This window comes from Phoca vitulina, unplaced genomic scaffold, assembly GCF_004348235.1.
Source record: "Phoca vitulina isolate PV1807 unplaced genomic scaffold, GSC_HSeal_1.0 scaffold5, whole genome shotgun sequence".
NCBI classification, from domain to species: Eukaryota; Metazoa; Chordata; class Mammalia; order Carnivora; family Phocidae; genus Phoca; species Phoca vitulina.
In genome coordinates, this window is record NW_022589708.1 from 12,140,573 (window position 1) to 12,154,123 (window position 13,551).

General features: G+C 43.2%; 1 protein-coding gene across 20 annotated transcripts in view; it reads left to right on the forward strand.

The window, feature by feature from the left end:
* DOCK9 (dedicator of cytokinesis 9) overlaps window positions 1-13,551 on the forward strand; it is a 283,110-nt gene that overhangs the window by 119,375 nt on the left and 150,184 nt on the right. For all 20 annotated transcript variants that reach the window (XM_032402708.1, XM_032402715.1, XM_032402713.1 and 17 more), the window contains exon 2: window positions 3,805-3,921. In XM_032402708.1, the coding sequence (XP_032258599.1) occupies window positions 3,805-3,921 (117 nt within the window). The remainder of the gene's footprint in view (window positions 1-3,804; window positions 3,922-13,551) is intronic.

Consider the following 13,551-nt stretch of genomic DNA (forward strand, 5'->3'; position numbering starts at 1 on the left):
GGGGGTGGGGTCCTGGCACTCTGGTAATTCACTAATTTCATTTTGCTGTTAGTGTGACGTTCCTGTCACCGCTGTAGGCTGGTCAGTTCCCTACCCTAGTGGGCTGTCCCCCTGCTCACGTGACCACTTGGAAACGCTTAGTTAAGCTGCAGAACAGTGAACAGCTGTAACCAGTGAATCATCCTTTCAAAGAAGAGTAGAAAATAGGCAGTTATGCCCTTAACCCCCAGTTGAGTAGACCCAGAGGTGTGACTTCCCACGGGCCCACTGTCCTTTCTGTTTGTAGTTGCTGCCCCTTTTTTTTTTTTTAAGATTTATTTATTATTTATTTACGAGAGACAGAGAGAGAGAGAGAGAGAGAGAGAGAGGCAGAGGGAGAAGCAGACTCCCAAGGAGCAGGGAGCCTGATGCAGGACTCGATCCCAGGACCCTGGGATCATGACCCGAGCGGAAGGCAGACGCTTAACCATCTGAGCCACCCAGGGGCCCTGTAGCTGCTTCTTCTGTCTTTATCTTCCACCTTGTGTTTCCTTCACTTCTGTTGCTCCTGCCTGCCTCACCCCTGGGTGTCAGTCCCTTTTGTCTCTTCCTCCCCCACCTCCTTCTTGTCTCTTTTCCTGTTCCCTCACCAATCTCCATTCTCACCCTTTCTGTGAGTGTTTTTAGAGTTTTCATTTATTAAACCTTTTAAACAATCTAGGTTTAGTCAAATTGGTGAGAAATAATCATGAAATACATTTAAGAACGTGTAAACATGTTGTGTGTATCAGCCCAGCGACAGGAAACACATCAATTAATTGGAAATAGAAAATTAATGTAAAGAATTACTAAACTGGTAAAAGGGGATTAACTACTAAGGGGCAAAGGTAACTCTACAGCGTAAATCGGCAAATGACTCTTGGGCCAAATCTGGCTGTTGCGTTTCTGTAAAGTTTTAACACCACTCTGCCCATGTGTTTATTTATTGTCAGTGGCCACTTTTGTGCTACAGTGTCAGAGTTTAGTAAACAGTAAAGCTGGCAAAAGCCTAAAGTATTTACTCTCTGGCTCTTTTCAGAAAACGTTTGCCAACCCCTGCTCTAAGAATACAGGAATAGTCTACTGAGGGAGCTGTGCCGTAGGAGCAAGGCAGAAAACTCCAAAACATCCTAGGCTAAGACAAGAGACTTTCCCAGCAGGTCCCTCTAGCACCCTCTCTGACGAGGGCTGACATCGTAGCACAGTTTTCGGACAAGCAGACTGCCCTTGCCTTCTGACCCGAAGGGACTGCACTGCTGGCCCTTGTTGGAAGGGGTAGGGAGGGAACACAGCCAGTGTTACCTTTGGAGGGGCCCAGGGCTGGTGTGGAGGACCAGGCCACCCCTCGGAGCTTACCTGGTCGCCTTCATGTGCTGGGCACTGTATGGAGCAGGGGAGAATGCAGTGTCTGTCCCATCCTGCAGGATCTCTCTGTCTGACCTCTTTGTAATAGAAGTGCAGCTGTCAGATTCCAGAACTCTGTCATGTATAAAGCTATGCGCATCTTCGGGTTTTATTAGGATTATAGTCCTGGTTCCCAAGGAAGACCTAACTAATCATGACATCTATCCATTCTGCCAACAAGCGCTTAAAGCACTATGTACAGTGTGACAAACTAAAATAAAGGAACATATTATTCAAGTCGAATTAAAATATTTTGGAGAGTATTTTTATAATTTTCTATGGCAATTCTTTCCTTAAAAATACTTTGTGTAAATCTCTCTCACTTTTGAACCGTTTTTTGGAATGTAGAAACAATTTAACATTCTGAATATCTTGTAGGAAGAAATTACACTCCCATTATGATAGCTTTAATTTTTTCTGTATATTTTTATCTCTGCCCATAAATGTATATTTTGCTTAATTATAATAATGGTGCCCTTGTTTGGTCATTGCATTTTTTTTCTTAGCATGTCCAGACATCTTTGTAGAGTCTACTTTTAAATCAAGTAATTGAAGTTAAATATGGACGTTTGTATTTATGTTAGGTAGAGTAAGCTGATGACCCCTTTAAACAACTCCAGAATCTCCGTGGTTAACACAGTAGATGCTTTTGTTCCTGCTCACGGATATTTCAGCACCTATTTTCGGGAGGCAGCCTTCTGTTGGGTAGGTTCAGGATCTCGATGCCTCTTATCTTGGGGCTTTATCCTCTCCTCAAGCCTCCGGAGTCTAGTGCTGGATCCTGTGCATGTTGCTGGCAGGGGGGAGAAGGGAGGGAGGCTGTCTCAGTCACTTAGGGCAGCTGGAACAGAATATAAGGGTGGGGGGAGGCTTAAATAACATTTATTTCTCACAGTTCTAGAGGCTGAGAAGTCTAAGATCAAGGCACTAGCCAACTTGGTGTCTGGAGAGAGCCCACTTCTTGGTTCATAGATGGCTTTCTCCTCACTGTTTCTTCACATGGCAGAAGGGAGTTCTCGGGGGTCTCTTTAATAAGATTACTAATCAATTCAGAAGGCCTCTACCTTCATGACTTAATTGCCTCCCAAAGGCCCACTTCCTAAAACCATCACATTGGGGATTAGGTTTCAACGTGCGAATTTTGGAAGGGTGCAACATTCAGCCTCTAGCAGAGAGCTTTTACAGTCCAGGCTTGGCAGTGGCCACACTCCTTCCCCTCACCTGCCCTTGGCCACAAGACACAGGGCCACATCTAACCCTGGGGAGGCTGCGGAATGTAGTCCCGCTGTACCTAGAAGGAAAGGAGAGATTTGGGGAACATGTAGCAGCCTCACCCACAATTCCCAATGTGATGCCACGTACCAGATGTCTTTAATATATTTCATACATATTTATTGTCATTTTAATAGACATAACATGTTGAGATTATGTAATCATGATTTTTATTAATAGTTTCAAAAAATGATCTTGTAGGAATTATTGATATATGGACTTAGTTGCTTCTGAGAACATTGTGTGTGTGTGTGTGCGCGCACGCGCATGCCTGTTTTATCACTTGGCATGCTGTGATATAGTTGAATAGGTGTCTTTCTCCCTGACCTAGCCCAGTTAGTGCCTTCCATGTGGGAAGTGATCAGCAAACACCATGGCAATGCCTGGCAATAGATAGAAGAGATTTTTACTGCGAAGGCTAACTTTGGAAATAGTCAAAAAAGGCATATTCCCTCATTCCTTTTCCCACTTGCTTATTGCCTCTTTCTTCTGGTGGTCTGATGGTCATCCCTATCTGCTGAGGTTCACTCACAAGCCCTGGTTTAAGTGATACCATCCTCCCACCCCCAGAGCTCACATTTTTGTATGTTTAGGTATTATATAATAAGTATATAGACATTTTAGGAGACAGGGGTATTTTGATACTCTGAGAAGAGTTCTGTAGAGTCTTATATGAAATAGTGAGCCCTGTGGATGCTTTAAGCCTGGGCCAAGAAGGCTGCCGCTGTTGGCATTCATCCCTCACTACCAGACCACGGCTGGACCCCTAAGCAGGGCAGTTCTGGCAGATCCTAAGGTTTGAATGGGGACTGACATAGCCAGGGGTGACCCAGGACACGACTGGATGTTCCATCAGACTTCATAGCCTTCTTTGTGCTTTAATAACTAAATAAGCAGGACTACAGATAGACAGAATACCAGGAAGTGTCTTCTGTTCCTTTGAAAATAACTTTTATCTCTTGTTTCTGATTCTTCCTTATAGGAAAATTAACATACTCCCGTTGCAGAAAAGTTGGAAAATGCAAAAGCAGATAGTGTGAAGTTCTTTAATCTCAAGGAATTGCATTTATCTATAAGAATGTTTCAGTTGCTTATTTTTTCACCCTTTAGGCAAAGCCAAAGCTGATCGAACCACTCGACTATGAAAATGTCATCGTCCAGAAGAAGACACAGATCCTGAACGATTGTTTAAGGGAGATGCTGCTCTTCCCTTATGATGACTTTCAGGTAGATAACTTTTAAATGTGGTTGATCTCGACAAACAGTACTTTTTAACCTACTGATTTATTGTTTGGTTATTTAATTTTAGGATTTTTAAAAGATGAAGATGTTATTTAAGAGAGAAAAGTTATATCATTATATTTTTCCATGCATTCCTTTATGGGTTGATTTTTTTAAATGGTATTATTTTTGCAAATATATACACACAGATATGAATATGTGTTATATATTTGCATATGCATACAGGCAAATGCATGTAAATGCATACACACATGTATGTATTGCATGTAGAACATAAGTATTTTTTGTGTGTGTTATATTTTTAATAAAAGTGCTGTACTCTGGGCGGATTTAATGGACACAAGTACCTCCTGTGTCTTACAAGCTTTGTTTGAAGAGAGATTTAAGGTTTTTGCCCAGTGCCTAGGTGCTAAGGAAGGGATTTGCTGGGGGAGCCCTGGAGGATTTTGTCATCCTTTCAGGATTGCACTTTGGGAAACCACCACAAGAGAACCCGTGGACTCTGTGTGGGCTCACAGAGAAGGGCTTGGGGTAACCAGGAATGTCCTGATGTCTCCCTCTCTGGTGCTGTTCCTTGTATCGCAGCAGCTGCTGGCGGAGGACCTGGCACGGCTCCTGCTGTGAGCTGCTCTCTAGATTGTTGCTTCAAGTCTTTCAGGTTGCGAGAGCCCCGTGGCTGAGCGACTCACAAGAGCTTTGAGGCTAGTGAGGAGTGAGAGCAGGACATCAATGGTGTTAGAGGCCTGGCAGCCTGGAGTCACCTCGGTCTGTTTGGAGGTTCTGGTTGCTGCCCTTGTTCTCTGGGACCTACCTCATCATGGTGCATCCTTCGTTTTTGCCTTGAAACTTCTTTACCCGGTGCTATTACCATCCAATGCCCTGTTTTCTGTGAATTGAGCTGCCTTATTTTTGAGCTTCATTCTTTGTTGTTTAATTTGAAAAGTACTACAGGGGCACCAGGGTGGCGCAGTCGGTTGAGCTTCCGACTGTTGATCTAGCTCGGGTCTTGATCTCTCAGGGTCGTGATTTTAAGCCCTGGGTTGGGCTCCACGCTGGGTGTGGAACCTACTTAAAAACAAAAATAAATAAATAAAAATAAATTAAAAAATAAGATAAAAAGCATTACATACTTATAAAACAAAGCAGAATAGGCACTATTGAAATACTTGATGTTAAAAGCTTCCCCCACCACTTTCTTTCTAATCCCACTGCCCAAAACATAACCTACCACATACAGTTCTGTGCCTACTGCATTGTCTTTAGAAACTTCCATGTTAATAACAATTGTTAAATTATATTCCTTGAAGTTTTTTTTTTTACACCAAATTTCCACCAGTTTACAACAAAGGTGGGAATTCTCACAAATGTTCACTTTTTTTTTTTTAACTTGTTAAGGATACATCTGAAGAAAATGATTATTCTTTTAATTCTTTCCTGAAAAATAAGGAATGCTGTAGAAGTGGCATTGGCCGTGAGTGTGATGCTGCTGCCAAAGTACCTTCCACTGATAAATGGTTTCAGATCGTGCCTCAAAATAGGATGCTTTGAAAACCTCATTGCATGAATAGACTACTCAGCTAAAACATAAATGGAAGCCTCAGAATGATTTCTTTCGCCTCTGATTTTGGCAATAAGTTTATTAGCATGAGAAGTTAAGTCAGATGATTATAAATTAGACTTCACATTGACACATGTTTCCTGTAGTGTGCTCCGAGGAAGCTAAAGGTTATCTCAAGTTTCTCTGAGCATGAAGTACATGTATTCTTCTTGGTATGAGTAATAAAGTTATCCAGTGTTTGCAACCTAGAATGCAAAGTTGTATTTGCAGCCTGAGATAAAATTATTTAAGATGCAAACAAACCAAAGAAACAAGATACAGTTAATTTAGTATCATCTTTTACCCCAGGGACAAGGAACCTGGATGTTTAAAGCAGTTGTAGAACCAGATGATTGAAACTCTCAGAAAAACTCCTTTGTCCCTTTTGCTTGTAACTATTTCCCTGGAGATACCAGGCACAAATTTTCTAGGAAAGGCAAAGAACTCACTGACATTTTGCTGGCCAAGATTGAATAAGCAAGTTATTTTCTGTTTTTGGGAAGTTTTTCCCAAAGATTAAGGAGCTTGAATTTCAGCTTTGATCCCTATCACAGCAATTATCATGGGCTCCATTTAAATTTGGATGCTGTTACTTGTTTTCCCAGAGATGCCTATATACTAGGCAAGGCCATTTACCCTGTGTTTTCTCGTTAGATTGTCGTGGTGATTTTAATAACTGTCTACCTAGCTGAATGAGAAAAATGTCTTAGAACTGTCACAGATTCCCTCTGTCTGTCCCTCTCTTCTTAGGCAGAATAGAATAATATAAGGAACTATCCTCGTATTATTAGAGGCAGAGGGAACACTTAGATCAGGGGAAAGTATTTCATATGGAAAAAATAGCAAGATGGTTAGGAAGTGGGTCAAATTGTGAGCAAAATGCGTGCTGGGGGTTAATTTGTAATACCATGCTTACTAGTTAAACAGTATTAGTTAACTATTAATAGAACTTTGTGCAAAGTTCTGTCAAATGCATTCAGAGTGATAATTTACTAAAATGTAAGTATGGATAGTGATGAAACATTTGTATAGTTCTAGAGCAGGACATATGTTGATCCTGGCCAGACTTTTTTTTTTTTTTTTTTTAAGATTTATTTATTTATTTTAGGGGGCTGGGAGGGGCGGAGGGAGAGGGAGAGAGGGTCTGAAGCAGACTCCTGCTAAGCGTGGAGCCGATGCATGGCTCAGTCTCATAACCCTGAGATCACAACCTGAGCCCAAACCAAGAGTTGGATGCTTAACCCACTGTGGCACCCAGGCGCCCTGATATTGATGAGCTTTCAAGGACGCCTGTGTTCTCTGAACATGAGTCTTACGTAGAGAAGATTTTTTTGGTAAAATGTATTTGCTGAAGGGTGGGAGAACAGTGTTTAAAAGAAACAGACAAAATAACCTGAGAGACATGGAGTCAATGTGGATTTTAAAAAGGCAAAAGGACAGTTCTCAGCTCTCAGAATATTTATGAAGTGAAGTTTTATCTGCCAGGGCCAGGGGCAGGAGTGTGTGGCTGATGTATCCCTCGCTAGCTGACTGCACTTCTTTTTTCAGAATCAGCCCCATGCTTTGGAGTCTTTCTCTTCTGTCTCTGTGTTGGCTTCATGGTTCTCCTTGCCAGCAATATCTTCTTTTCTCTTCCCTCCTTCTAGAACCTTCTCACCCTTCCGAGGCCACTTCACATCCCTTGTCCTCTGATGTTGTTCAAGTCCACAGTGATTTTTTCCCCATTCTCTTAATCCCTTTAATACTTACTGTTCACACTGTATGTATTTATACCTGAGTACATTGTCTTGGGCTTTTCACTAATGGCTTCTTATGCCTTTTGTGGTCCAGTGTCACCACCTGTGCTGTGACCCCAGTGAAGACTCAGGCCCTGTGTGTGTGAATCTCTGTCCTCCCACCCACCTCATATCCACCTAATCTCTTTATTGTTAGAATGTTTTAGATCAAGAAATGTAAGTTGACTTTTGCTGAAGAAATGACACATCTATGCACAACCAGAAGTAACGCCCAGGCTTGCTCCCCTTCTCGTCAGATGCGTAGAACCTCACATGGGTCTGGCCATTGACTTCCAGTCACTGTTCTCCTTTAGGTGGAAGTCCTTTACCGGCTGATGCTGGTGGTTTTTAAAAAAATTTTTTTTTCGGGGCACCTGAGTGGCTCAGTTGGTTAAGCGTCTGCCTTCAGCTCAGGTCATGATCCCAGGGTCCTGGGATCGAGCCCCGCATCGGGCTCCCTGCTCGGCGGAGAGCCTGCTTCTCCCTCTCCCTCTGTCTGCCGCTCTGCCTACTTGTGCTCTCTCTCTATCTCTGTTAAAAAAATAAATAAAAATCTTAAAAAAAAAAAAAAAGATTTTTTTTTTCTTTATTTGAGAGAGACAGAGAGGAGCAGGGAGAGGAGCAGAGGGAGAAGCAGACTCCTCACTGAGCAGGGAGCCCGAGGTGGGGCTCGATCCCGGGACCCTGGGATCATGACCTGAGCTGAAGGCAGACACTTAACTGACTGAGCCACCCAGGTGCCCGGTGGTTTGACGTTCTTAACTGTTGCCATCACTCCCTGAATCTGCAGCTTGCTAGAGAGCTCCTTATATCCTGGCTTGTTACAAGCTTACTAACGTGTGTGCAGTTATGTAAAGTGATGGACTGTGGGAAAGGTAGTAATTAGTCAAAAAGGATGCTGGTGGCAATTTATAGATACCATTTATATTTCACAAAAACCAGTGTTTGGCGTGTGGTATGAACTAACAAGGACAGAATTTGTGTTTTCCTTCCAGAGATGTACCTAAAGGAATTGAAAGCAGAGACTTAGAGATACTTGTGCACCCATGTTCATGGCAGCATTATTCACAACAGCCAAAAGGTGGAACCCATGTGGCCCATGGGTGAGCCTTGAGCAAATTACACTAAGTGAAATGTGACAATCAGAAAGGACAAATTTTGTATGATTCCACTCACAAGAGGTACTTAGAGAATAGTCCCATTTATAGAGACAGGAAGTAGAATGGTGGTGATCAGGGGCTGGGGGAATGAGGAGTTACTGTTTCATAGGTGTGGAGTTTCGGTTTTGCAGGATGAAAAGAGTTCTGTGGGTGATGGTGGTGATGGCTGCACCATAGTGAGAGTGTTCTTAATGCTCCTGAACTGTACACTTAAAAATGGTTTAAATGGTAAATTTTATGTTATGGATATTTTACCACAATTGAAAAAAAAAAAGAGCATGTGGTTGCAGGATTTCTGTGCTCCACGGATGTGAAATTATTGTCATCCTTAAAGTTGTTCAAAGTCAGGGTGAGGAGTAATTTCTCTGGTGCTCTTCCTGCATATTTCATGGTTTAGTATCAACATCATATTCCCTCGCAAGGGAATTTAAAACAAAAAATAGGTGTACCGAGGAGAGATTATTAGTAATGGGCAATCCTAGAAATTTTCATTTTTGGAAATGTTTAGATACAGGAGAATCCTAGAATGTTCTCAGCATTGTATAGAAAAATGTGGTTAATCCATTTCCCTTTAAATAACATCCTGATTTTTATTTTTCCTCTGTTTCTTTTCCTCTTCTACTTACATGAGACTGATAATGATCTACAAACCACTGACCTGAAAAGGAAGCCAAGCCCTGCTACTTACAAAGGGCCTGGAAGTCCCTGATCTCATTTCCCATCTGTCCTTTTGAAAAGAAAAAATTCTTTCCACACTGTTTTGTCCTCACTTTTTATTATATGCTGCCAAAAAAATAATCTTGGTACTTTGTTTTGAGCTTTTTATTGAAAAATGTTCTTTTGATAAATTCCTCGAAATTTTTATCAGAGGGAATTCAGTGGCCAACAATGTAACTTTCTGTGAACATTGTGGTTTCTGTGATACTAGTTCATGCCCAGGACTGAACCTACCTGAATAAGATCTGGTTAAATAATATTTCTGAATTGACATTGGCCAGACCTTCAGGAGATGAGAATTTTAATTCTAGTTTTAAGTAATGACTTTTACAGAAAACAAGAACAGATCATACTTTCATGATCAAATATGTCTTAAAAGCTTATTTTTTGGACAGAACTGATCAATCAAGTTGAAGAGTATATTTGTTTAGCTTATAATTGATAGATCTACTCCTTCTGCAAAGGGCTCAGCCTCCTGAGATGCTTAGAGTATGAGACAGGGCTCCTGCTTTCAAATTGCTCAAAACTTAGAAGAGATAATAACCTAATGTTTCTAATAAGAAGGAGAATGTGACTAGTATCATGAGAGAGATCGAGTCCCATGGGAATTTATTCTATTAAGTTGGAGATAGTGGGATATCCAGGTGCAAAGAATTTTTAAGTGGTTGGAAATGCAGAAGTTCGGTCTAAGAGAGGAGTGGGGGTTATTGATCTGGGCTCACTCATAGCAATGTGAGTCAGTGGCCCAGAGGCCAAGAGCATGGGGGTGCCTCTGTGGGAACTAGATCTTGGGGGCACCTTCACTGAGGAAGGAGGGAGGTGGGAAGCAGTTACAGAAAATTGGAAACTTTCTCCAGGAGACTGCAGGGTCCTGGAAGACAGAAGACTTTGAAGAAGGTAGGCAGAAAGGGCAGACAGTCTTGTGCTCCTCCTGATGAGGTGGGGGAGTTGATACCTAGGATATCTTTGCTGGTGAAGAGAGTTTCTGGCCAGGGCTGATGAAGTAAGCAGGTGGGAATACAGGGGTTCATATTACATGGTAGCAGAGAGAAGGAATCGTCATGGCTCAGAGTAAGAACAAGAGGTTTTATCAGGATTGGGAAAACGAGAGAATGAGCTAAGAAGGGAAGTCCAGGAATGGGGAAGACATGGAAGATGTCAGGTTTACAGGGATGTGGTTTGAAACAGGGCTCTTTGCAGGGCTGCCTGGTTGGCTCAGTTAAGCATCTGACTCTTGCATTCAGCTCAGGTCATGATCTCAGGGTCATGAGATGGAGCCCTGCATCAGGCTCCACGCTCAGTGGGGAGTCTGCTTGAGATTCTTTCCCTCTCCCTCCTCTTCTGCTCCTCCCTCCCCATGCTCTCTCTTATAAATAAATAAATAAATAAATAAATAAATAAATAAATAAATAGCATCTTTTTTTTTCTTTTCTTTTTTTTAAGATTTCATTCATTTATTTGACAGAGAGAGCGAGAGAGCACAAGCAGGGGGAGCAGCAGAGGGAGAGGGAGAAGCCGGCTCCCCACTGAACAGGGAGCCCACTGTGGGGGCTCGATCCCAGGACCCCGGAATCATGACCTGAGCTGAAGGCAGATGCTTAACCAACTGAGCCACCCAGGTGCCCCATAAATAAAATCTTAAAAGAAAGAAAGAAACAGGGCTCTTTGGGGATCTTGGGGATGGAATTGAGGGTCTTTGGGGGAAGAAGGAGAGAGAGTTCCATCTCTGAACAGCAAGGAGAGAATTGGCTATTGAGAAATTTAGAGTGGATTGGGCTGAGGGGCTAGTGTCAGGCTGGCTCAGGGGAGGTGCAGCTCAGTGGGGGAGGGGGGTGGTAAGAAGGGTCTGGAAACTTAGGGAATAGGATGAAGAGGGGGTGACAGTAAGAGTCATTGGTTAGTTCCTCCACTGCTGTAACCATGGCCATAGCCCTCATCCTTTCATGCCGTGGTTAATGCAAGAGCCTCCTGTCAAGTCTTCTGGATCCTATTCTTGACCCCTTCCAGTTTATCCTAATAGAGTAGCCAGAGTGAGCATTTAAAAATAAGTTTAAAAGGTAGGTCGGATGATGTCACTCTTGTGTTCAGAGTCCTTCAGTGAAGACCTTATCATGGCCTGAAGGGCTGCTGTGGTCTTGTCCACCCATGACCTCCCTGACTGTCTTCCTGGCCTTCGTGGGGCTCCTCCTTCACCCCAGGCTGTCTCCTGCCTTAGGGCCCTTGCTCAGGCTTTCTCCTGTGCCAGTGAATTCTTTACCCAGCTGTCTCCCGCCTCCTGAAAGCCTTTTGCCAAATCTTACCTTGTCAGTGAGATCCTTGCCGACTCCGTACCGCCTGACCCCCTTTGCCTTCCTGGTCCCATTTATGTTTCATTTTTTTCTCACCACATTGCTTATCCACTTCTAACATACTTACATGTTTATTCATGTGAACTCTGTGGGGGCAGGGCTATTCGTCCTGTGCACTGATGTTTTCAAGCACCTGGAAATAGATGGCACAGGGCAGGAATTCAGTAATACTTGTCGAGTGGGATGAATGAGTGAGAGGGAGCGAGAATGAGAATATATGAATCACCAACAAGAGTGGGCCCCTTCCACCTAACATTTTGGTGGAAACAGCCTTTTTGGGAATGTCAGTGCTTGAGAACTGAGAAGAGAAAACTGAGGATGGGGGGTTATAGTGGCAAGATGGTATGTGTGGGGGTGCGGAATAGCAGCAGGGCCCAAAACTACGGCACTCGAGGTCCTGAAATGGCCTCCCATGGACTCTTGGCCGGGTGTGGAGTCTTTATAGGTCGATGTTGGACTGAGAAAGGAAGATAGTGGAGGACCTGGTGGGTGAACGAGCAGAAATGCATGGTGTGGGGTCGTGGGAGGGATGTAAAGTGGCACTTAGAGAAGGGGCGTTTTGATGTTTGCGATGACACAGGGAGATGTTTGGTAGGCAGCATGGATCATGGCAAGGGTGACCTTGGAAGGCTCGTGGGTAAAGTGAATCAACATGTAACAAAACACTAAACAGTTTGATAGAGATTTGGAAAGGTAAAGATGTGAAATAGTTCAGCCCAACCACTGGGGCTGTTGAACCTAGATGATACCTAAAGTTAAATAGAAATAAGTTATAGGCATAGCTGGTCAGATGACTATTTTGAGCATTTAGTCTAAGCTTGAGATGGATCCCTGGGCCCCTTGAAGATAAAATATGTTGTAACCTTTCTTTCTTATTGGAACTGCAACAGGAAAAGCAAGTGATGTAGGAACACTTGGTTGTTATTATTTCCTTGACTGTCACATTTGTTCCTTAATTTGTTTAAAATTTTGTTCAGCTCAACAAACTTAAAGAAATATCAGTCTTGGAACCGTGCCAGTTCAGTATTACTTAGGTGAGGGTGAAAATTACTTGTGAGTAACAGCTTCTCTACCGGATTCTCCATCAGCAACCAACAGCAATATATTGAGGAACCGTAATTAACTTTGATTTGTGCCGTGTTTTGTAAAGGAAGGTGGCAGCCTTGTGGGACCGGAGGATGAGGAGAAGCCTGCCGCTTCTCCTCAGTGAGGTTCAGCTCACGTGATACCGTGGTGGTCAGAGAGGAAGACCACGGCTGGCCCTCTGGGTCCCCACGCTCCGTTACAGGCAGAGCAGGTCCATTCGCCCATCAGTGGAGGGTGTATGTCGTGCTCCACGGCATACACGCTAGGGGACGTGACTGACCTGTGTTCCGTGTTATATTGGGGCGTGGGGACATTCCTGCAGAATATGTGACGGTGTCCCGGGAGCTGGGTAACTCAGGGAACTCTGGTGCCCGCCCCAAAACCATTAGAATAAAATCCTGTCCGATTGACCTCTGTGTTTACAAAGCACGTTAGCCGTTTTCTTCCACACGGCGCCTGGTAAGGGAAGTAGCCTTTTTTCACTGAGGTAGATCCTGTATTACATGATTTTTATTAGAAATACTGCACAGTGGGGCACATGGGTGGCTCAGTCAATTAAGTGTCTGTCTTTGGCTCAGGTCATGATCTCGGGGTCCTGGGATCGAGCCCCACGTTGGGCTCTCTGCTCAGTGCAGAGTCTGCTTCTCCCTCTCCCTCTGCCCCTGCCCCCCACCTTGGGCTTGCTCGCTCGCTCTCTCTCAAATAAATAAAGTCTTTATTTTTTTTTTAAAGATTTTATTTATTTATTTGACAGAGACACAGAGGGAGAGGGAACACAAGCAGTCTTTTAAAAAAAAGTCTTTAAAAAAAAGAAAAAAAGAAATACTGCACACTGCTGAGGAAAACTTATGATCAAGTAGGGAGTTGAGATTAACTACGTAAATAACTGGATGAAATAGGACACACACACAGGCATATAACATTACCTGCAT